We start from the raw sequence: 26098 nt of genomic DNA, 5'->3' as shown, positions 1-26098 counted from the left end.
TCAATGGTCCTTGATGAAATCTATCCCAAATTAATAAAACTAATCGACCAAAAACAACACGGTTTTATCAAAGGTAGATCAACCGCAACTAACGTAACAATATTTCAAAACTTTATATTAGAATCTTTTGCAAAAAATAAACAAGTCGACTGCATATGTACAGACTTTTCAAAAGCATTCGACAAAGTATCCCATAAACTACTAACCCGAAAACTATTTGCCCTAGGAGTAAGAGACAACATGCTAAAATGGTTCACTAGCTATTTAACTAATCGTAAACTATTTGTTAAAATAAAATCTTTGCTTTCGAAAGCTTTCTGTGCGACCAGTGGCCTACCGCAAGGTAGTCACCTTGGTCCCGTTTTGTTTCTCATTTTCATTAACGATATAACAAATTGCTTCGACGATGTCGAGGTATTGCTCTTTGTTGATGACATCAAGCTATACAAAAAAATAACTGATGTAAATCATTGCCAAATACTACAATCAAATATTAATAAGTTTAAAGATTGGTGCGTACAAAATAATCTGTTTTTAAATGTAGACAAATGCAAAACCCTGACTTTCTGCAGAAATAAAAATCCTGTTTTATTTGAATATTCCATTAACAATACAGCTTTAGAAAGAGTCACGGAAATGAGAGATCTCGGAATTATTTTGGATGAAAAACTAAGTTTCGCCAATCATATCCACCAAATTGTAAACAAAGGCATGAAAACACTAGGCTTCGTATTAAGAACAACTAAAAACTTTAACTCCATACAAGCCATTAAACTGTTATACATATCTCTAGTTAGAAGCATAATTGAATACAACTCAGTAGTTTGGTCTCCCTCTTACAAAATTCACATTAATAACATTGAGCGAATACAAAAAAAAATTTCTGCGTTTTATAAATTTTAAATTAAATATCCCACCAGAAGACTTACAATATCATTTCTTATTAAACACTCTAAAAATACACACATTGGAAGACAGGCGTAAAATAAACGATTTAACTTTTTTATTCAAGATTCTAAACTCTAAATTCGACTGTTGCGAACTTCTGCAACTCATAAACTTACGAATACCTACAATAACAACACGACAAAATACACTATTCCACTGCAACACACATAAGCGAAATTACATTGCGAACTCCCCAATACAACGGTTTCACACTATGGGAAACCAATACTTAGGTGATGTCGATATATTTAACATTAACTTTGCGAATTTTGTGGATTATGTAAAAGACCTATTTCAATACTATTCCTAAATGGAAGTTATATTTTTGTAAACCAGTCAAATCGCTGTATTTTTTAATTTATGTTCGTGATATTTTTAATTTTGTTTCTCGCATATACTTATGTAATTTTATTTTTATTATTTCTTTCTTTTCTTTCTTATGTTTCAAAACTGTCATTAAATTTGTACCACCCACATGTAAAAGCCCTCTGGGCGTTAAATAAATAAATAAAATAAATAAAAATAATACATTGAAATTCCATATTTTTTATAATATGTACCTATTCTGTATAATGTTTCCATAATTATTCTTTTAAACGACAGATGTTATTTTTTAATTTGTTATTAAAGAAATAAAATAAGTACAGGGTTTTTCAATAAGAGGTGTTATTTTGAATAGCCCGCTATTTCGGTAGATGTTACTTTTGAAGCTGTCATTTTTTGACATTTGACAAGTAGAAACTACGCCATTAATAAAAATGGAACGATACACGCTTCAACAACGCAGTGAAATTATTAAAATTCACTTGAGTGAATCAAATGCAAATCATCTTGAGTGATGAGGCCCATTTCCACCTCGTTGGCTTCGTCAACAAGCAAAATTGTCGCATCTGGGGCTCGGAAAACGGTGCGGTTGCGATACTTTTTCGAAAATGAGGCTGGAGCAACGATGATTATCCTATCGAGAGATGATTAATGATTTTTCATGGCCGGAATTGGATGTTATTGATCTGGACAACGTTTACTTTCAACAATACGGCGCTACGTGCCACACAAGCAACGAAACCATTGATCTTTTACGATTGAATATCAAAATAACACCTCTTATTGGAAAACCCTGTAGATATGAAATAGTATCTACACTGGGTTTCTATTTGCTACTCTTCCAATACTAACCGTATCTAGAATAATGGTTTTAGTAATAAAATATATTTGGAGAAGAAATTGTCGCTAATGGAAAATTAGTGTGATTTAGGTTATTTTTAAGATCAAGTGGAAACAGTTTATGTGAATTAAAAAAAATATATTTTTATTGTCAGTATAAAGTTGTTTTACAGGTGTTTTTCGATATCTATCCCACTAGTATATACCTGTGTCCAGACAGACGTATTGGATACATACATGAGGATTTACATATTATTTGATACATGCATAACTATAACTAAAATATAAATAATAACGTTGAATACATTTTAAACCGTGAAGACATAATAGAAAGTGTAGGTTGTCCTACAGGGAAAACAATATTATAAATGTATATGGAAAAGTTAAGATAAAATAGTTAATGAAATAATAAATGGAAGTTAATGTAAGCAGTATAACCTAAGATAACATATATAACAGTATTTCATTACATTAAATGACAGAGGTCAATCAGCATCTAATTGGAGTACAGTACAGAACAAAATACGATCACAAAATCAAATACACTTATCGTCATCTACTTACACGACTACATTTGGAATTAACTCCTTACAATACATTGCACAGAAGCAATACAACACATTACCTAGTAATCTAAAACTTCCGGCAACGAACAAAAAAACATTGGCAAAAGCTCTCAAAAGCTATTTCCTCAGCAGTTTTATCAATGACTGACATACTCTTTCTTTGGAACTCCTAAATAATTTCTGCGTTTATTTATTTTAATGTATCTATGTTGTCTTGTCTTTAATATATCGTTGTCTTTCCCGAAATGAGTTTTGTAAACTCACTGGGAATAATACATAATAACTTATTATTTTGTAATAAATAAATAAATAAAAAATACATATATTGTATCTTGTTATCTTTGAAATATTTTTTTCAGTGTTCAATATTTGTCTTCTAATTTCTTTCGGTAGTCGATTGAAAAAAGATCTTCCTTGATAAGTATAACAATTTTGTGATAGTGAAGTATTTCATTTTGAGCATGAAAAAATATATTTAAGTCGAGTACGGTTTTCAGTAAAATATTGCTACTTGTCTTTTTCTTTTATGATATGAATTATTGAATTTTTAATGTACAGATCTTTAAATGAAGGTACTCGTACTTGAAATTCTTCGAATAAGCGATCCGTGTAGTGTGTGTTATTCTCCTATTTGATCTATCAATAATTATCTTTTGTTTCTCACAATAATATCGAGGTTATAACAAAAAAAACTTTCAAACGTAAACCTTTTATGTGTCTACACATTAAAAATGGTTTTATGACTAATAATTCCCTGGACGCTTTCGGCGAACCCTTGAGGCATACGCCGTAGCTGTTGATTGTCGATGAAGTCATGACTCACTTGTCCCTTTATACGGTATAGTACCTACCTGCTTCGCACCATCTGCTGATTTTATCAGTATATGCTACAATACACGAGATTCTGCAATTAGATGAATTGGGAATACTGATTACCCATTATATAGTTAATGCTGATTTTGCTTAGTCACAGCATCACTCCATAACTGGCTTACATAATTGACTGAGCGTAGCGAAGTCCTGTTTTAATTCGACCGTTTTGCAATTCGTCTGTCTTTAAATTTGTTCGTACGTTGTGCTTCAAAACATATGGCAGTAAAGTCTGGAAAGTAAAGTTAATGCTGTGGAAATGGGGCGATTTTCTTATTTATTCTATGGTGAAGTGTACGTGTTTTCAACCCATGATCGTGTTACAATGTGTGAAGTCTGAAGAAATCGCAGTAAACAAGTTTAAAAAAGGGACTCTTCAAAATGGCTTGGACGTGTGGAGAGGATTAACTAAGAACGGTAAATATATTAAACTCTAATAATGGAGGACTGAATGCAATTGTCGCTTGGACCGCATATCACACCTGCAACCGCAGACCCCAAATTCGGTCCCATGAAGGCCTTTAATAATTCAATTTGCTTACCAACAAAATATTTTGTTACAATAGATACATTCAATGATATTTTTGAAAGTTGTTTATTATCCAAGGGCAAACTATAATCTACCAGGAGCATAGAAGTAGACAGGTTAACATGTCTACTTGTTGTTATGATGGTTTTGCATAGACATAATAGTCAGTCGGTTATGTCGTTATGTTTTAACGCCGCTTTAGAATTGCATAATCCGTCAATTAGCCACCTCCACGGTTATGTGCTCCTGTGATTGGAGAATACGGATTTAATTAATCGCGTACATAATTTTCAGATTATGATTTTTGTTTGAGTTCAAAACTCCGCTAAATGTTATTTATAATACGTCTGTATATATAAAAATATATATATGTATTTGTGCATTCAGTGGCTTCGCTACTGTAGAAAATGTGGATAACACAGGTAACACACACACAATAACATAAATGAGGGCAATAATGCACACATGCAATGTAGGCCCGCTGAGTGTGCAATAATGCACACATGCACACTGGTGCGCACCCGTGCACGTGCGTGTAACTCGACGGACACGAGCGGAATACCCGTTCACAGTGGATGGATTCATAAGAACGGAGCGTTTCTTCGACCCGTATGTGGAACGAGCTATCGGCATCGGTTTTTCCTCCTTCATATAACCTGGGCCTCTTCAAGACCCGCATTAATAAATCCCTTCCTACAGCTCCTACCTCAATCCGCCTCACAATGCTGCCCAACCGGGTGGAAACATAGTTTTTACACTGTATTTACTAATGTACAAAAAGGGGCAAAGGGGCGCTCCTTTGAGGATGGGTTTTCGGTTAGATAAAAAAATATCAAAATTACATAGTTCTATAGCGATTTGTTTTTGGGGTACATTACGGACAGCATTACATTCATCTGCCCTGATGATGGACACTGTAGTGCTGTCCGATATGTTGGCTAAATAAGGAGGTAGCGCAACACGGCATAATACCCAAAAAATCACCATAATACTTTTGGCCGTGAAAACCTCAAATCTTACTATTAAATAGTTCGTTCATTAGTTCCCATTTTGACAGCCTATCGGATTACGAATTGAATGAAGTTATATTACTAGGGCGATACTGAGAGTATTTTCCACTCTCGCTTCTTTCGTGTTGACATAAAAATGTTTCTCTAATCCGATAATGGTTCAGATTGAAAGAAAATTGAATTGTGTAAAGTTTAGGCAAACATACTTTCAAAGCTCTTAAGATTTCTGGGTTATGTTTTGTTCTGTTTAATGTGGATGACTTTATATTAAAACACTGATTGTATTTTATGAGATAGACTTTTATTCAGCTTGTTAGCATGACCACAGACGACAATACAATGTGTTACAATCACGTCTAGCACTAGTGATGTGCGACACCAATAGTGATGTTACATCCCCTTTCTTTATTTATAAAAACAATAAAAATTTAAACACACTGACATTAGACATTATACCTATCGGGTTGTTTGACCACTCTACCATATCTGGTAATGTAAGGGTTGTTCATATTATTATTTTCTCCCACCTGTCCCTCATCTCCAGCTTCTGCCTCTTCAAGTGCCGGATCAGATCGCATGGACAGATGGTCATTATTAACATTTGTATTATATCTCATTTTTAAGTGAATTCTATTTCGTCTGTACGTGTTACCATAATAATCTTCAACAATATAAGTAAGACCTGTTACATTTTAATTTTTCCTTGACCACAGCTGGTAACCAATTACTTTTAGGGTTTTTCTTAAAATACACATAATCTCCTGTTTTAAATATAGACATAGGTTTTGCATTGACATTATAATATTTAGAATTTTTTGAATTATTTTTTTCAACGCAGTTTTTGTAATCTGAGAATCTTACAACCTTTGGTTTTAATTTAATTTGAGTTAAAGGAATATTCATTCTTAAAGTTCTAGACATTAATAATTGAGCAGGTGACGGTAAATTGGCTTTAGGTGTGTTTCTATAATGTAATAGAGCTATATAAGGATCTGTATTTGTTTCTTTTGACTTTTTTAGAATATTTTTTATAATTTTAACAGAACTTTCTGCCTGACCATTAGATTGAGAATGATATGGACTAGTAACTACATGTTCTATATCCCAATCATATAAAAATGATTTGAATTCAATAGCTTGAAAAGGCGGACCTCCATCAGAGACTAAAGACATTGGTATACCATGACGTGCAAAAATAGATTTTAAGTGAATTATGACATTTTTTGCAGTAGAATTATTATTTAGGAAAGCAGTTTCAATAAACTTTGAATAGTAATCTGTTACAATGAGGTACGTTTGATTATCAAAATACATTAAATCAATACCTACTTGTTGCCATGGAAACTTATTAATTTCATAATTTATCAGTGGTTCCTTCTGATTAGAAACTTTAAATTTATTACATATTTGACATTGCTCAATTAAATTTTTTATATCTACAGTGATACTAGGCCAATATAAAGTATCTCTAGCTAATCTTAGACATTTGTTTATTCCTTGATGTCCTTCATGTATTTTGTTTAACATTTCTTTTCTCATAGTTTGAGGTACTAGCAATTTATTACCCTTAAATATTAACTCATTAATGACATGAATTTCGTCTTGAATATTATAATAACATTTTAAAGTGTAATGGACTTTATCTTTGCTATTCGGCCAACCTTCATAATAATATTTTTTTAATATTTGCATAGTTTCATCCAAAGCAGTAGCATTACTCAATTTTTTACGATATTCTTCACTAATAGCTAAGTTCATATATATTGAATTTACATGACAATGTAGATCAGACTCATAATCGGGTATATAATGATCTTTTAAAGCTGCTCTAGATAAAGTATCTGACATATACATTTCTTTACCTGGGACATGTATAACATTTAAATCATAAGATTGAAGAGCTAACATCATACGTTGCAATCTAGCTGGTACATCATGTAAAGGTTTTTTAAATAAATAGACTAAAGGTTTGTGATCAGTTTGTACTGTCACTTTGTTACCATAAATATACTGATGAAACTTATTACAACCAAATTGTATGGCAAATAATTCTTTTTCAATTTGAGCATAATTTTCCTGCGACTGTGTCATTGTTTTTGAACTATATGCAATTGGACGGTTATTTTGCATAATAACTGCACCTATAGCTGATTTTGATGCATCGACTGATAAAGTTAGTGGTATTTTTGGATCATAATGACTTAAAACTGTTGCATTTGAAATAGCCTCTTTCAAAATTTTAAAACATTTTTCACAATTTTCATCCCATGACCATATAACATTATTTTTTAATAAATTTCTCAAAATTTGTGACTTATTTGATAAGTTTTCAATGAATGGGCCCAAATAATTTACCATTCCCAAAAATCTTTGTAAATCTTTGACATTTTTAGGAGACGGCAACTCTAAAATAGCTTTGACTTTCTCTTTGTCAACTTTTACTCCTTCCTTACTAAAAATATAACCTAGGAAACATACTTCCTTGACTAAAAATTTACATTTCGACTTATTTAATTTTAAGTTGACTTCTCTAGCCCTTTCCAAGACTTTTCTTAACCTAAAATTATGAATTTCTTCAGTTTCCCCATAAATTAAAAAATCGTCGACAAAAATTAATATACCTTCCAGATCTCCAAACAAATCTACCATAATCCTATAAAAAATTTCCGTTGCTGCGTTTATTCCAAACGGTAGTCTTAAATACCTGTACCTTCCAAATGGAGTTTGAAAAGTACATAAATCACTACTTTCTTCATCTAACTTCAATGACCAAAATCCAGAATAAGCATCTAGATGTGAAAAATATGCAGCACCTATAAGTTTTGATCTAATTTCATCAATATTTTTTAATGGAAAATATTCTCTCATTATGCAGTTATTTAATTTTCTAGGATCAAGACAAATTCTTAATTTACCTGACTCCTTGACAGTTATGACAACAGAATTTACCCAAGAAGTAGGTTTAGTGACCTTTTCAATGACCTTCATCTTGTCCATGCGATCTAATTCCTCACGAAGTCTGTTTTGTAAGGCAAATGGGACTTTCCTCGGAGGATCAACGCACGGAACGGCATCTTGACGAAGTTTGAGATGAACGACAGGTGGTAAACATCCGAGACCCTGAAAAATGTCATTATATTCAGTAAATAGGGTGTTATGATCATATTGAACATTAAATATTCTTTTTATAATTCCAAATTTCTGAATAGTTGGAAGACCTAAGACTGATTGACATTCTATATTTGTGACAAAAAATATTATATTACTTATTTCCATTGATTTGACATACAATATCACAATGACCAATAATAGGTATTTTATTACCTCCAAATCCTGACACTTTTGTAAAAACTTTTTGTAAAATTGTATTACATAAATTTAACTTTTTAAAGTTTGTCAATGACATTACATTTATATCAGCTCCTGTATCTAAGATACAGTCTAATGTTTTATTATTAATTATTATATCTATGTGCCATGCTTGACTTGAATAATTGTTATTATTAATATTTCTGATTGTTGCAATAAAATGACCCTCAGTGAAATTAGCACTGTCATCATTGGGTTTTGATGACTCTAAGTTTAAATTTCTGACTTTATTGTGACAATTATTTTTAAAACAATATTTAGCAAAATGACCAAAAGAATTACATGACCTGCATTTGACATTGACTGCTGGGCACTTGTAGCGATGATGCTGACCACATCTTCCACATGGATTGATATGACCACTTGACCTTGGCTGTGATGATGATGATGGTGACCCATGACGACTTGAAGATCCATACTGACTTGATCTTGACTGTGATGATGAGAATGACGGTGAACCATGACGACTTGAAGATCCATACTGACTTGATCTTCTTGAAGTTGACCCTCTTAGACTTGACTGACATGATGCTCTCGACTGTCTTGAAGTATTTTTATTTTGACTGATTTGAAGAATATTTTCTGTGTGTGTTTGTTGGTTAATTTTCTCTGCATTACTTTGTGACATTAAGATGGTTTTTGCAATTTCAATCGTTTTTTGTAATGACAATGTAGAATCTTGTAATAAGCGTTGACGGATATGATTTAAATTTGCACACATATTTGCAATAAATATGTCTCTTACCAGAGATTCTCTTAAATTTCCAAATTCACAATCCAAACTTAGATTTTCCAAGTCCAATAGAAAATTATTGATGTCTTCTGAATTATTTTGTTTTCGTGTAAAAAATGAATTTCTTATCATTGTTAAGTTTTTGTGAGGTGCAAAATATTCATCAAACTTTTTCTTGACTTGTTGTAGCGTGCTTGATTCCATATTCATGTTAAATGATTTGAAAATTTCCATACCTTTGGAGCCAATTGAATGAAGCAGTATTGCGATTTTTCTTTGTTCTGTAGCTTCTTCCAAACCTGACGCTACCAGGTATATTTCGTAGTCTTGCCACCAATTTTTACATTTTGAATCATTATTTATATTATTTGACAACACTTGCAGATTTGACAGGGCATGAAAATCATGTTGTATGTGTGACTTTTGCGCGTCCTTCGCCATTTTGAATTATACTTAATATTTTTCAATTTATATTATTAACATCCAACTTCCAGTATTATTATATTATTACTATTGATCCCACTTCTGACACCATGTTTTGTTCTGTTTAATGTGGATGACTTTATATTAAAACACTGATTGTATTTTATGAGATAGACTTTTATTCAGCTTGTTAGCATGACCACAGACGACAATACAATGTGTTACAATCACGTCTAGCACTAGTGATGTGCGACACCAATAGTGATGTTACAGGTTACTTCGAAAGTAATAGCGGCAAGGTGATTTTAAGTGTTGCTTTATGGAAAATATTCATCGCAAATCCCCGAGCGTAAATGTTATTCATGTGGATTGTTACCACAACCTTTAGCACGCCAAACTACAAACAATATGTTCCACTAAAACGTACCTACTAATTTCGGTTGTTGGTGCTTGGTTTGGGTAATGTGGAATATTCCTGCATAATGCGTAACATTATTCATTAATTTCGGAAGGCGGGTTTGCGTACCGCCGCCCCGGGAACTATTTATTGGATAACCAACACCTCTGCCATAGGTCACCCCAAGTGCCCGGGTTCATCGGGTGAGATCGGGAGAGGTTTGTTTGGGGAGACCTTTTGACCTCTCCAACTTGTCTCGACACATCGCCTTGCGCCGTAGTGGGAGGGATATGTTCATACGCCCGTCACTCCTGGACAAACTGATCTCTAGATTCTCCTCCAACCCTCATAATAATAATAATTGGATGACTTGTATAGCGCCGTTTTTGTGCAAAATCACTTCAAGGGCGCTGTACAAACTTATAATACATTTCTACAGTGATCTATGTTATTACTTAACTATTTATGGAGATAATATACAGTACAATACTTACCTGGTAGGTCACTTGAGATTAACACTTAATTAACATTATCTAATTGTTTATTAGCGATATTTAGATACAGGATTTAGGACTTCATTGGAAAATTGAATACTCATACCTTTAACCTTCCCACAATTTACCCTCCTTCCTATCCTTTTCATAAACAATATATCGTGTCTTGTATTTTTATGACGCTATCGATAAAAAATTAATGCTTTAAATTAAAGTTTTTTTAATATAACACATCTATTTTAAAATTTAATAATTACTGATGATTGAACCTTCCTATTCAGGAACTGAAGTTGTACAACTTGTGTGTACGTGATTGATAGAATGCACTGTCATCGACAACGAGTCTATCTGCCGAGCGTCAGCTCCAGTGGATGTCGAGAAGTGAGTTAATTTTCACTTCCAAGATCTGCATTCATTCATTCATTCATTAACGGAAACAAATGTGAAATTCAATTTAAAAATCTCGTAATTTAGCAAGTTTACTGACATGTAAATTTCTTCCTTTGAAAGGCAATGATCCTGAGGCAAATATTTGTTTATAAATGCTTTCGTTTAAAAAATTCTACAATTATAATATCCGGTGATTTTTCACTAAAACTAAACTTTTAAGAACTAATTTTTTTTACCGATAGCGCCATTTTTGAACAAGATAGCCTTAAGCAATTTTGTCTGTGAACTACGTAATATTATTTTGTATGCTTGCCAATCTATGTTACTAAGCTGAGTCTAAATTCCTAACATCCTTTCGTCCTTTCTCTGCCTCGTGTTTCCACCTATTTCCTCGTAAATCCGGTGGATTTTAAGGTTGTATTTTGTGAAGCTCTCACAGGGGCAGACCTGACATTATACAATACATAGTTTACGCACTTTAGGATTTAAAGCAGAGAACGATATATTCCGCAAGTTACGATATAGGTTTTTTTGGTTCAGGTGTCCTCAGATATCCAGAGGATTTCAGAGGAAGGAATAAAGGGCAATTTATTGCTTATTTAATAAGGTGGTAATGCAAAACGTATTTTTCGTGACGGGTTTTAAAAAGGTTTTAAAAAAAATCGAAATTGTTAAAAGTTCTTTGGGATCCTTCTTATTTTTTCTTCTATCTATTAGAGGTCGACTATCATCAGACACATTCATCACCGGCAGTGTGCGGGAATAACTGCACTCGTACCAGTCACCTCAGGTCAAGTCAAGTTAACCTCTCAGAAGCTGGGCGTACTATACAGGGCCCGCACAACTGCTGACCCTTTACAAATCGCAAGTGCGCCCCATTGTTGAATTTGGCAGCCACCTCTGGTCTGGAGCCCCAAAATAATTGACTACGGGAAGAAATGAAATACGGGAAGTCTGTTTGATAGATTCCCCCATATTAACATACGAATTGCAATCTTTACAGCACAGGCGTCAGATAAGAATGCTGTCCTTGTTTTATCGGTATTACAATGGAAGACGCTCCGAGGATCTATTCTCTGTCCACGATAAGAACGACCTGTTGGAGTACCAAATTAGGTTCGTTCTGCGCATACCACCCCCCCGCTCCTTTCCTCCGCCATCGCTCGGCTATCTCCGGCAATCTTCGCTGACAATTCGTTATACGTTAGTGCCTGCGCTTAGAGAAATTAACCCATTCAGACCCTGCTATAAAATGGATGTTCAGCCGATATGTCCGAATTCATTATCACCAATTACGAAAAACAAAAAAGGACAGGTAAACATTATTTATGTGTTATTTGTATGACTATTCGATTTACAACAATGCATTTTTATAATTCAAGGATATAGATAGGTAATATATGTATAAAATTTGTGAATGTTGGTGTTGATCGGTTTTTTTTTATGTTTATAGGTGGTGCACAAACCTCAACGGACAATGATAATAAATATGTATCGAAAAAAAATTTCGGAATATCGATCACATTGTTGATGAACTAGAGGACAATAATGATAATTCGTTAGCTTTTGAAATTTCAAATGAATCATCTGAGGAAAATTATTTTTTTTTTTAATGGCTATGATGATATTTTCAACTTTGGATTGATTTCTTAGCCGATTTGATAAATCTGATGCCTAATAAAGTACAATATATGTATTGTAATACTATCATCATCATTATTTGAATGTATTAAAATGTTTTAATTTTTAATTTTATTTATCGGTAGGAAAATAAATTAAATAATTAATTTATTAAAATAGTGGGTCTGAATGTGTTAACGCTCGACCTTTTAGGAGTGGGGTGAAGGGGCGGAGACATGCGCGTCCACGGGTTGTTCTAATCTTGGACCGAGTATAGCATCATTGATCCCTTCGGCACCGGTGCATAGTCAGGAAACACGCAAAACGCCCGTCCACAGTTGACGTTGGATATGATTTGAGATTTTCAAGGCCAAAAGTATTATAGTGATTTACGCCGTTTTGCGCTACCTCCTTCTTTAGCCAACGTTTCGGACAGCATTGCAGTATCCATCATCAGGGGAGATTTGTAAACACACATCTGCCCTGATGATGGACATGTTATGCTGTTCGAAATGTAACACGACATAATACCCCAAAAATAAATAACTATAAAATGTCAGGATAATTTGTTTAAGCTTCCAACATATCAGTTCCTGTGCTGTCTGCTAATTGACATTGACACTTCGGTCAAGCATTGTGTAACATTGCATTTGAACACACGATCCAGGCGTAATGGTAGACATGAAATTAACAAGTAAATCAAAACGTCTTCAGCTTTGTTTACTAATGACGTCTATTCGTTGTTGCCTTTTCTAATTTATGAGATTACGTGCTGCGGTCATCGCGGATTTTAAATTGTCGGCACGTGATACGTAATATCCATCGGGCGGTTGTATAGTTCGTCGTTGATTTTCATTTTTCGGCCGAGAGGCTGGCGTACTAATTAGCACGTGATCATAATACGATTGCACACAACCACGGAAATTAATTCACACAACTTCAGGTGGGCATATTTGCAGGATTTGACATTGCAAAATGCTAGAGAGCTAACAAGTTTGAGAAGCGAAAGGAAAATACTACAGGTTTTTCCATTGAGAGGTGTTATTTTGATATTCAATCGTAAAAGATCAATGGTTTCGTTGCTTGTGTGGCACGTAGCGCCGTCTTGTTGAAAGTAAACGCTGTCCAGATCAATACCATCCAATTCCGGCCATAAAAAATCATTAATCATCTCTCGATAGCGCAATCCATTCACCGTAACTGTTGCTCCAGCCTCATTTTCGAAAAAGTAAGGTCCAATGACTCCGCCGGACCATAAACCGCACCAAACAGTCACATGTTGAGGATAGAGAGGCTTTTCAACAATAACTTTTGGGTTTTCCGAGCCCCAGATGATGATTTGCATTTGATTCACTCAAGTGAATTTTAATAATTTCAATGCGTTGTTGAAGCGTGTATCGTTCCATTTTTATTAATGGCGTAGTTTCTACTTGTCAAATGTCAAAAAATGACAGCTTCAAAAGTAACATCTACCCAAAATAACACCTCTTATTGGAAAACCCTGTAGTTCGGGGCCTATGTAAACTTTGAGGATGCTGTATGAAGGGTCTTTTTTAGGAGATGAAGGAGTGATCAAACAAAAAGACCCTCCACAGGAGACAGTGAACACAGAGGCCTGAAAATCGTTTCACAGCCGAGCTGTTGAACTCAATAACGAGTCATCGAAACGACCCGTTCTCTTGTGACAAATTTCTCAACTGTTATACGTAGTGATTTATTTTTGGGGTATTAATGTCATCAGCTATCGCAAGGTTGAAGGAACCAAAGCGCACACCAGATACTAAGTTCGGTGAGCGTGCTTTCGCCGTGTCAGGACCTAAAGCCTGGAATGGACTGCCACATGATATGAGAATGATCGCAGACTCGACAGAATTTAGGTCTAAACTTCAAACGCACCTTTTCAGACAGTCGTATCCATAATTTCAGAAACCTCCACTTTCACAGTCGACGGCAATTTAAATTAACAAAATACTAAAAATAATAATTAAAAATAAATAAATAAAAATGATAACAACAAAAAATAATTATAATATATCCAAATTCCTGTAATATTCAAAAATCTGTTAGTGAAAAAATAAGAAAATACACAGATTTAGGAAATGAAATAAAAAGAATTTGGCATTCTCAGACTATAAAAATATTACCATTCGTTATTTCGGCTACTGGCATTATACCTAGCTCTCTAATTAAAAATTTAGGCGTATTAGATCTATCAAAAAATTTATATATAAAGATGCAAAAGTCGGTCATTTTGAATACATGTAGGATAACAAAAGATTTTTTAAATATTTATGTTGAGGGATCAGTAGGATTTATAGGCCCTGTTAGAAGTTCTACCGAGCCGAACCCTCTGATATGAAAATATCTGGAGACGGTGAATTTTTTTTTTTCCCATTTGATATCTGGTGATTTGACGTGTTGTTGTTCTTGTATTGTTTTGTATTTATTTTACTTATATAATGCACTTACATAGTGTTGATTGACTAGCTGATCATTTGTGGAAAAGTGAGTGGAAGGGTTAAGTTTTTCCTTTGGGGAAGACTTAACCCGGACAACTAAATCGGAAGTTTAAAAAAACAATTTGTAGGCTTTTTAAGACAGTTAAAATACAGTTAAATTAAAATAAAAACTATAGCAAACTTAAGGTCATGCGATGACCAGTGTTTTTTGATGTAGTGTCCTCTGCGTGCAGTTTTATCTTTTATAAGCATAAACTTTTTAATATAAGTGTGTTTGTCGGAAGTGACTTGCCAGGTAAGTATGTTTTGGTATCTTTTCTAAATAACAAATGTAGATCCTAGGAAATAAATTGTACAGCGCCCTTGAGGTGATTTTTCACAAAAACGGCGCTCTACAAATTATCCAATTATTATTATTATTATTATTATTAATGCGGTGTTGCGCTGACTCCTTCTTTAGCCAACATTTAGGACAGCATTATAGTGTCTATCATTAGGGCAGATGTGTGTGCACACCTTATAATACCGTGAAAATCTGTAATCATATCTATCCTGACCTTTTTTATGTGACACCTCACAAGAACGCCCCTGTCTGTACAAGTATAAAAATAGGGGAGCTATGTCACCACCCGGTTGGGCACCGTTGTGTGGCATGTTAAGGCAGGAGCTGTAGTAAGGGATTTAATAATACGGGTCGTAAAGAGACCCGTATTATATGAAGGAGGAAAACCAGATGCCGGTAGCTCCTTCCATCTTATCAAAGTAATTGGATCACAAACAGACGGCACGTCAAATTTCGCTCTTCTGAAATCACCTTAATTAAACTATACAATACACAGTTATCCAAGCAATTCACCGGTAAACGTGTTCCTAAAAACCAATAAAGTGAATTTTCTACTTTAGTGAACTATAAAAATTCGGTTTTACTCTCATTTTAAGTGTTTTAATATTTTGTGTTGTGACAGAAGTGTTGTTGCCTAAAACAAAAAATCATCATTATCGGATTCACCAAATAATAACAAGAAAAGAGAACGGGATACCATTACTCAGACGCAAGACAAAAATAAATCGAACTACAATGAATTGTGAAGCCTGCTTGAACATTATCTCCAAAAATGACCATGCACTTTCGTGCGCCATCTGCAACATTGCCTTTCATAATAACTGCCTAAATATCTCTGATACCAGCTTTAAAAAAATGGCATCTAAAAATAAACAAACATGGAAATGCCCAAAATGTAAAAGCCGGCCGAGCTCACCTGCTCCGTCGGCCTCAACATTAGGTTCAGAAGCCGATATATTATTTGATCGCCTCACTAAACATTTTGACAACAAAATAAGTGAAATGAAAAAACTGTTTGAGGTAGAAATCAGCGATCTTAAGAAAAGCACTAACTTTATTTGCAACCAGTATGATGACCTGATCACACGCTTTAAAGATTTGGAGGAGGGCCTCAAAGGTATAAAATTATTAAAAGAAGAGAATGAAAAAAAAAACACAAGAATCTCATCCCTGGAAAGCCGTCTTGCAGATCTAGAGCAAGTGAAGCTCTCCGACAGCTTGGAAATGGCGGGCGTGGAATTGCGGCCGGGAGAACAAGCCTCGGAAGCAGTACTTCGAGTAGCCAACTCACTGGGACTGCCCTTGCAACCACAAGATATACGCATGGTGACCAGGACTCAAGATCGAAGACAAAACACCCCAGACAAACTCCACATCACCTTCTATAATCAAAATACAAGGGAATCTATGCTCTCAAAAAAAAATGCGGCCAAAACCATAGACTCAAATTCTCCCATTTTCATCAGCGAGGTGCTCTCACCGTACTTTAAGGAACTTCTGTGGAAAACTAAGCAGACGGCTAAAGAAACCCACTACCAATACGTGTGGTTTAAATCAAATAAATTGCTTGTCCGCAAAGCAACTGGCGATAAAATCTTCCAAATAAAACACGAAAATGACCTAAAAAAAATGGGGAAACAAACTTAGACGACTTATCCACCTAAAGTAAATTGAATACATTGCTAATAATTTAATATGGCCGAATTACTAAATACTATCCACTCAACTAGCACTCACTCACATTATTCAACCAATAATACAAAACTATGCGATTCAATATTTAGCACCCCAGGCACCCTTACTCTATTAAACCAAAACATAAGATCCCTTAACCACTCGGAACATTAGAACGTCAAAAGACGTAAATATGATAATAGCGGTCAAGACATTAGTACGTCTTTTCACGTAAGCGCGCGAGATTTTACAAAAATCGATTTATTTCCATCACTAGTATACGGATTGCCATGATTTAAAAAACAGAGTATCGATAATGAATAACGCTACGCGTCTGCATTCAAAAATATCTATGGAATCTTGAGGTGCATTATCTGAGTCGATTGAATCTGTCAGCTTGTTCGTTCGTAATTTATTGCGTTTTTAAATAATTTATTAAAAATATTTTAGTTTGGACGGTTAATATTTTGAGGTGACCAATAGTTTTTAATTATATTTCTTCAATATATAAAGTGTTATTTCTTTATGATACTCAGAAAAAAGTACATTTTTCACAGCTTTGAAATAATGGTCAGCGATTTTTACATATTTTTGACGTTTTCAGAAAATGTATATTTAGAAACGCAAATATTTACGTATAACAAAACAATACGATAGTGAATTTCATAATCTTTCCAAAACATTTTTTAGAATGAGGCTACGTTTCCCAAGACGTGAGTTATGATGCTTTTAGCAAAAGTCGTGAATAACACAAAAATTTCCGCGTTTTGACAGTTCGCAAAGGAACACATAGCATACAAATGCCTTTGTCTGAGAGGTTAACAAAAACTACGACGAACTAGACATACTCTTGTCTTCCTTTAAAATAGACTTCAATATTATTATACTAACAGAATGCTGGATCCCAACCTCTTTTACTGTAAAACACAAAAATAACTACTCCTCATATTTCACAACAAAATACCAAAACCAAAATGATGGAGTTGTCGTTTACATAAAAGATAATCTTAACGTATCTGTCTCAGAATTCACCCTAGAAAACTCAAATTGTTTACAAATAATCGCTGACCCAGATACGTGCATACTCGCTATTTACAGATCACCTTCATCACACAACATTACGCCCTTTCTAACAGCTCTCGACACTCATATAAAAAAAATTACCCACTTCAAAAACATCATCGTAACTGGTGACCTCAACATAAATATACTTCCACAAGGCCATCCCCAGAATATCGAATACCAACTGATGCTCCTGGAACATGGCATAATAAGCGCCATCAACACTCCAACCAGAGTTACCAGAGACTCGGAATCATGCTTAGACCACATAATGATCAAATCCAAAAACAAATTCTGTAGCGTAGTATTTGAATCCACAATCACAGACCACTACACAACAATGATAGGACTGACCACACAGACATTGAACCCAACAATTCAAAACAATATCACAAAATTTGAAACTGACTACGTGAACCTAAAAAAATGCCTAGAAAAACAAACGTGGGAACACCTTAAAAAAATTAACAACACTGAAGAAGCCTGGAATTACTTAATAACATACCTACAAACGCTCATCACTCAAAACACCACAAAAACATTCAAATCTTTCACGCACCGCAAAATAAGACTAAAAAAATGGATTACTCAAAGCATAATAAATTGCATTAAAAAACGGGATAAACTACACAAACAAGTCACACGCAACCCAAATGATACTTTTCTGAACTCTTTCTATAAAAGGTACAGAAATACTTGTTCTCTAATTATACGAAAAGCCAAAGAATTATATTACAGAAACAAACTGATTACTGCTAACTTTGACCCGAAAAGCGTTTGGTCTATTCTGAGGGAAAGTACAAATACACAAAAAAACAAAGATGATGAAATAAAAAAAATACTTATCAACGACGAAGAAGTCGACTTCCACAAAAATCCTACACTTATCCTTAATTACATAAACAGACATTACACAAATATCGGAGCAAGCCTAGCCGAAAATATAAAACAAAAGTCGTCTAGTAACGATAATCAAGAACCTCAAAAAATTCCGACTCAGTGCAAACACAAAAATAGTGTCAGTCTTTTCAAATTACATAGAGTAACTCTGGAAGACACCAAAAAATTAATACATTCCCTAAAGAATAACACAACATCAGGTCCTGACGGAATAGACTCTAAAACAATAATAACACTAAGCGAACAACTACTTACTCCACTAACATACGTTATTAATCTTAGCCTGAAAGAAGGAATTTTTCCGAGCATCCTAAAAAAGGGTCTGGTTATTCCTATTCATAAATCAGGACCTAAAAATAATGTAAACAACTTCAGACCCATTACACTATTAAACACGTTGTCAAAAATTCTTGAAAAAGCAATAAAAGAACAGCTGCAACATTATCTGGAAAACATGCAAATACTCTCAGTTAACCAACACGGCTTTAGAAAAAATAGGAATACAGAAAACGCAATTGCCACTGTAACCGAGTTTATTACACATAATTTAGATGCCAAAAAAAAGTAATTTCAATCTATTTGGACTTATCTAAAGCCTTCGATACAATTTCGCACAAACAACTTTTCAAGAAGCTAAAAAACATTGGCATTAATGGAGTAGAATTGGAATTAATGAAAAGTTTCATGTCTGACAGAACACAACAATTCAAAATTGACAACAAGACAAGTGAACCACTTTTAATCACGTACGGAGTCCCACAGGGGAGTGTACTTGGCCCACTAATATTCCTCATATACATTAACGAATTATGTGACATTGAAATTGATGGTAAAATCGTGACCTTCGCTGACGATACAGTTCTTCTGTGTCAAGCAGCCACATGGAAAGATTTATTCACAACAGCTGAAAAAAGTTTGTCAATTGTCATAAAATGGCTAAACAGAAATACTCTTACCGTTAACACAGTCAAAACAAAATACATCACACATAGTATAACACAAAGAGGTCAACCTCCTTCTAACTTGAACTTGTTTTTGCATGACTGTAAACAAACATCATCCTATTGCCTATGCGAACACATCGAAAGGGTAAAACAAATAAAATACCTAGGAGTTATCATTGATACACACTTACAATGGACTGAACACATTAATTTTATCACTAATAAACTAAAACGAGTCTTGCACCTAATAAAATCCATCAAAAACATTTTTCCACTAACAATACTCAGATCAATATATTTTGCACTGTGTCAATCCATTGCCACTTATGGAATATTAGCTTGGGGAAGCGCTACAAACATAACAATTGACCCAATTCAAAAAGTTCAGAAGGCAATAATAAAACTCATACTGCAAGTACCATTCTACACAGACTCAAACAAAATTTTCAAAACTCTCGACGTCATGTCAATAAGACAACTTTACGCCAAAACTGCTCTCCTACATCTCATCCATAATAATCTTCATATTACAAATCAACCAAAAGCCATAATAAAAACCAGGTCATCAACAAATAAAACACTGAACATTCCGATAACACACACCACACACGGACAAAGACACTTTCAATACTACGCAACCAAACTTTTTAACAGTATGCCCATTACTTTGAAACAACTAATGACTAAAAATACATCTACAAACTTTCTCAAAAAACATATCGTAGCCTGGATAAAAAATCAAGATATTCACTTTATTCAAAAGATTATAATTCCAAACCAAACATAACCAAAATATGATAAATAAAATTAAATATTATACACGTTCTTTAAGAATTATCCAAAAATTACATACACGCACATATATATGTGTGTTTTCATGTTTCAATATGTCTGTGAAAAAAAAAAAAAAATAATAACTTTCTACCACAACACATAAATACCTGTCACACTTAATCACAAACACGTAAACACCTCAGCACAGGTTCTCCTAGTGAGGTGTTCACGTAACATACAATATCAACCACACACAGTTTTACCTACATCAACCTATGTTCTTTATTTTTTATACCTATTTTTCTGTACTACAATATAAACCACTGTAAAAAATTGTAAAATGTGTATTCAAGAATAGACATAAATAAATAAAAATAAAATAAAATCTTCGAGCCGATTTACACAAAGTCGAGTCGAAGAACGACCTGTTATCATGAAGCCAGCATCAACTGGGAACGAATGTTATGCTAGTTTCACGCATGTGCACCGGGACTCAGTGCTGCTAGCTCTTTAGAGCAAGCTCCATTAAAATACCTGTAGAAAATAATCAGCATGCTCACATTGCGTCTATGCGTTAGAGATGGCATTCGGTCTGTTAACAGCGGATTATCTATCAGACGGACCGCCTTACTTTGCACAGAATCACTTAGGTATATCAAGTATTTTGGGTTGTTGGGCGTACTTGAAATGTACAGGTTAGGCGCAGAAATCACACACGGATTTGCTCGGCGGATCAGCTGACGACAACATACACACACATTCGGACGTTCGAGCAATGAGAATCTCATTCAACGATTCTCCAGCCATTCTAAAACTGAACCCCTTAGGATATTAAAAAATATTCAGAAGGAATAATATAATAAAGAGTACCTCAAGATTTTAAGATACCTTAATAAATTTTGTAATATTTTGGCGACATCTTCACGTCATAACGTACATGACTACAGGTGTGGCGGTCAGCGGCGCTAAAACGAAATCCGCAAACCTTAATTGCACAACGGCAGCGATTCACGTGAACGTTTTACCCATAACGTATGTGGTGGTGAAAGTAGCTTTCAGTATTATTAATATCACGTTTGCTCATAGGCGTCGCTTGGATTCAGTGGCGTGTTGGGAAAGTTCAGGCTCCCGGGCGCGTTTTTACAAGGCATGTAATCATTTCAGTCACTGTGATGACTGTATTAGAGTATCTTTTGTTTGTGTAAAAACATTTACAAAGCCTAAACCATTTCAGTCCAGACTTATAGTCCATGTTATTATTATAATAATTAGAATAAAATAACTTTGTTTTAACACCACTTTATTGTTATATTTTCAATATATAAAACCAACCGGTTTCGGTTCATCCTGAATCATCTAAGTTGTATAAAAACATATTAAATCAATTACAGAGTTACAGTGTATTTATAGAAGAGGGAGAGAGAACATCAAATTTGAAGGTAGGCGAGGGAGAGGTAGGTGTGAAATTAGGTGGAGGCGAGGGTAATAGGTTTATTTGACAAATCTAATTGTTTATTTTGTAAATTGGTTTTTATATATATTATTATTGAGATTGTAAGATACCTTATGATAGCAAAATCTTATCAAATGTAGTCAATAGGTTAGGTTAGGTTAGTTTTGCCCAAACAAAAGATTATCTTTTCGGGATTTTTAAACGAGAATTAGAAACAAAACATCAAAAAGATACGGTCGCATCTAGGACGTGAACTCTTCAAGGACCTTTCCGGGGCGCTGCTCTACCAACTGCACTAATGGGATCCTATTTCCTTCCGTCATATTTAACTGTGTCCATACTTCGAATAAAAACTACCAACATTATCTTAATTTTTCTCACCGCACATTTTTATTGTCTGCTATCTTTTTATGTATGATCGCTAAATGCAATCTAGATAGTGTCTCTTGGATAAACATATCCTATTTTAATTTGAATTTGCCTTTTTATTTACTTTTTTAGGGTGAATATTTAATTTAATTTTGGAATAACTTATTGAGTATAACCTAATTCAAGGCTACCCAACCTTTTTAACAGTTGGGCCAAATTGACGATTTTGAATCACTGGCGGGCCACTGAATACCTGACGGTTCCTATTTCCATGGGGGGGGGGGGGGGGGGTTGTTAGAGAATTTCTATAAAACATAATTCCTCACAAAATGAGTGCTCCCCACCAAATATTTGAAATCCATGGGGGGGGGGGGGGGTTGTTACGGAACTTCGCTGAGAAAAAATTCCGCGCACCCAAAAACATCATATGTGATTCCCCACAAAAAAATTTCGAATTCCATAGGGGGCAGGCCCGCGACACTTTTTCAAATTGGCGGATTGGGGGGTTTTTTGAAAATGGTTCACGCGGGCCACTTATAATTCGTTCGCGGGCCACATTATGGCCCGCGGGCCTGGGGTTGGGCAGCCTTGACCTAATTTATTGTAATATTTAATTTATTTTTCGGAATTACTTTATTGAGTAAAACCTCAAATTGTAATATTTAAATATTGAAGACAATATTAGTGATTTCTACACATTTCGTTTCCCGGAAAGACAAGGATCCTGGGTTCGAGTCCTAGATGTGACCGTATCCTTTTCTGATTTTTCTGTTTCAGATTTTCGTTTAGAAATCACTAATATTAATTAATAAATCACTATATGCTATCGGTATTAGAAACCCCTTGCTATCATTCTTTAATTCTTATTTAAGCAATAGAAAACAAAGAGTTAAATTAAACAACTTTGTGTCTACTATTATTGAAGTAACGTCCGGCGTACCTCAAGGAGCACATCTAGCACCGCTTCTTTTTAACTTGTTTATAAACGACATTATTAGTATTTTTTCTCATACACGCTTTTGGCTTTTTGCGGACGACAATAAGATTCTAAAGATAATAAAAAATCACGATGACTGCCTTCTTTTCCAATCGAATATCGACTCTTTCAATGATTGGTGTAAAATTAATTGCTTGAAACTAAATGTCGATAAATGCAAAATTATGTCCTTCTATAGATCAAAAAAAACCGATTGTCTTCGAATACAAACTTAATAATATTTGCTTAACAACTGTTACATCTATTAAAGACCTTGGTGTCTCTCTTGATAGCAAGCTTTCTTTTCGGGATCACATAACTGCAATCGTTAATAAATCGCTCAAACTACTTGGTTTCATCACTAGAATCACTTCGGACTTCAAAAACGTAAATACCCTTAGAACTCTTTACTGCTCCTTGGTTCGCCCCCATCTTGAATATGCTTGTGTTATTTGGTCTCCTTTTTATGCTGTCCACATTCGACGCATTGAATCTGTTCAACATCGGTTCTTAAGAGGGATTGCTAGGAGGCTAGGTTTAGAAAAAGGCAAATACTCATATGATGAAATTGAACGAACTCTTAACCTCTCTCCTTTGGAAGTCCGTCGGGAAAGAAATGACCTCATTTGCTTCTTCAAAATTATAAATGGTATTATTGATTCACCTACGCTACTGCAACTCATTCCCTTCAATATCCCCTCGCAAAGACTCAGAAATAATTAACTGCTCTTCCTCAACCATCATTCGACAAATTATGGATATTATTCACCATTGTCCAGAATGTGTAGACTGGTCAACTCAAGTCAAAACCTTAACTTTTTTGGGATAAGCCTAAATGATTTTTGCCAGTCGCTAAACAAGTGACGGAATATTAAATGTCCTGTGGTCCTGACCCACAGCGTATTCTTGACTTGATTCGACTTGTCACTTTATTTTCTAATATTATATCTACCATATGTCTTTGCTTTCATGTACCTTTGTCTACTCCTATATTTTTCATTTTACTTTATTCGTGTTATTATTTTGTAATTTGGACGATGTCCGTTAATAAATAAATAAATAAATAAATATTGTCTTCAATATTTAAATATTACAATTTGAGGTTTTACTCAATAAAGTTATTCCGAAAAATAAATATTCATTCTAGACTTGCAGAAAAGTCAATAGATGTCGCACATTAAAAATAAAAAAATAAGATAGGTTTATCTAAAAAGACTCAGTCTAGATTGCATTTAGTTCGGGTTGAATCTTGCGATCATACATAAACATAAAGATAGTTGCCAATAAAATGTGCGGTGAAAAAATGAAGACAATGTTGGTAGTTCTTATTTGAAGTATGATACAGTTAAAAAGTGACCGAGGGGGATAGGGTCCCATTAGCTCAGTGGTAGAGTCGTGTCCCGGAAAGACAAGGGTCCTGGGTTCAAGTCCTAAATGTGACCGTATCCTTTTCTGATTTTTCTGTTTCAGATTTTCGTTTAGAAATCACTAATATTGTCTTCAATATTTTAATATTTAATTATTGAAGTCAAAATTTCCGATTTTTAAACGAACAATTGAAACAGAAAAACATACTATCTACCAATTAAATATTACTATTTGAGTTTTTACTCATTAAGTTATTCCAAAAATAAAAAAAGCCTATCGATTATAGTCTTCACCTTGACCGGATTCTTATGAAAAGGCGATCCATGTGCCAACTGGAAGAAAAAAGTATCTTGTAAAACGCCCATTATTATCCGTCCACCGACCCCTGGGCGGCTTCCCTGTTTGTCTTTCGCTCGACACTTCACTGCTTCTATTGCTATTTGCTCAAGTTTAACGATAATAATTCAAGTAATGACACTAATACCTTCTGTAAACACGAAGAACTACGAATGCGAGGAAAATTTATCATTCTGTCTGGCTTACATCTATTGAAATGCAATTCTCTCAAATAATTTCTATATATTCTAGTACAGGGTGTGTCAAAACAGTGCAAAAACAGACAGTGCAGTTTTGTGGGCTATTAAAAAAAGGCGCAACTTACATAAGTGGATTTATTTTATTCGGTACATCATGCGGTTTTATGCATCAAGTTCTGAAGATAACATCCGAAAGATAATGTCCCCTAGCAGCGATTCATTGATGAAGGCGATTTCTGAAGTTTTCAGCCGCTTCTCGACGGGTATAGCGGTGATTTTTTCCCGAATTCAATCCTTGAGTTCTTCCAAGGTGTGAGGATGTTTAAAAACATTTTCCTTCGGGTAGCCCCACGGGAAGAAGTCGCAAATTGCAGCCGGAAGGCCCGCTGGGTGGCTACGAAAGAACAGTCATTTTCAAGAAATGTGCGGACGGCGAAGCCCCGGTATTGTCTGGACCAAACCATGGTAACGACTGAAAACGGCACGACCCTCCCGACACAATCTTCCACCACCACACGGGATGTACCGACCCTTCAAAACTACAGTTTCTGTTTTGCTGTACGCTGTATACGACATTATTATTTATACCGTGAGGAAAACGTTGCCAAATAATTTCCGTTAAAAATCTGGGTTGGTTGGGAAGCCGTAATTGGTACTATTGTGCAGTTAAATGTGTATAGGTGTTTTAAAAAAAAATCAAATATAAGAGTCACACAGGCCCGAATAT

At 34.6% G+C, this 26098-nt stretch overlaps 2 protein-coding genes across 5 annotated transcripts in view; one reads left to right on the top strand and one right to left on the bottom strand.

Annotated features, from left to right (window-relative positions):
• The window catches only part of siz (Brefeldin-resistant Arf-GEF family protein schizo), a 318679-nt gene that overhangs the window by 95031 nt on the left and 197550 nt on the right, over nucleotides 1-26098 (top strand). The gene's annotated exons all lie outside the window — the stretch shown is intronic.
• LOC149409968 (uncharacterized) lies at nucleotides 8090-9630 on the bottom strand. The gene is made up of 3 exons (XM_089649115.1): nucleotides 8963-9630; nucleotides 8354-8860; nucleotides 8090-8207 (listed from the first exon to the last, which is right to left on the bottom strand). The coding sequence occupies exons 1-3, from the start codon at nucleotides 9628-9630 to the stop codon at nucleotides 8090-8092; spliced, it is 1293 nt and encodes a 430-aa protein (XP_089505241.1).

Source organism: Hesperophylax consimilis, chromosome 29, assembly GCF_061612785.1.
Source record: "Hesperophylax consimilis isolate HC1 chromosome 29, BYU_Hcon_1.0, whole genome shotgun sequence".
Classification (NCBI taxonomy): domain Eukaryota; kingdom Metazoa; phylum Arthropoda; class Insecta; order Trichoptera; family Limnephilidae; genus Hesperophylax; species Hesperophylax consimilis.
This window is presented reverse-complemented; position numbering and strand designations above follow the sequence as displayed.

What these genes read in the sequence shown, in the direction of transcription:
- LOC149409968 (XM_089649115.1), bottom strand. Translation starts at nt 9,630, where the DNA reads ATGGCGAAGGACGCGCAAAAGTCACACATACAACATGATTTTCATGCC. An exon ending in TGTCAGTCAAGTCTAAGAGG is followed by an intron (nt 8,861 to 8,962) that starts GTCAACTTCAAG and finishes TGGATCTTCAAG; the next exon opens with TCGTCATGGGTCACCATCAT. An exon ending in TGTCAAATCAATGGAAATAA is followed by an intron (nt 8,208 to 8,353) that starts GTAATATAATAT and finishes GACATTTTTCAG; the next exon opens with GGTCTCGGATGTTTACCACC.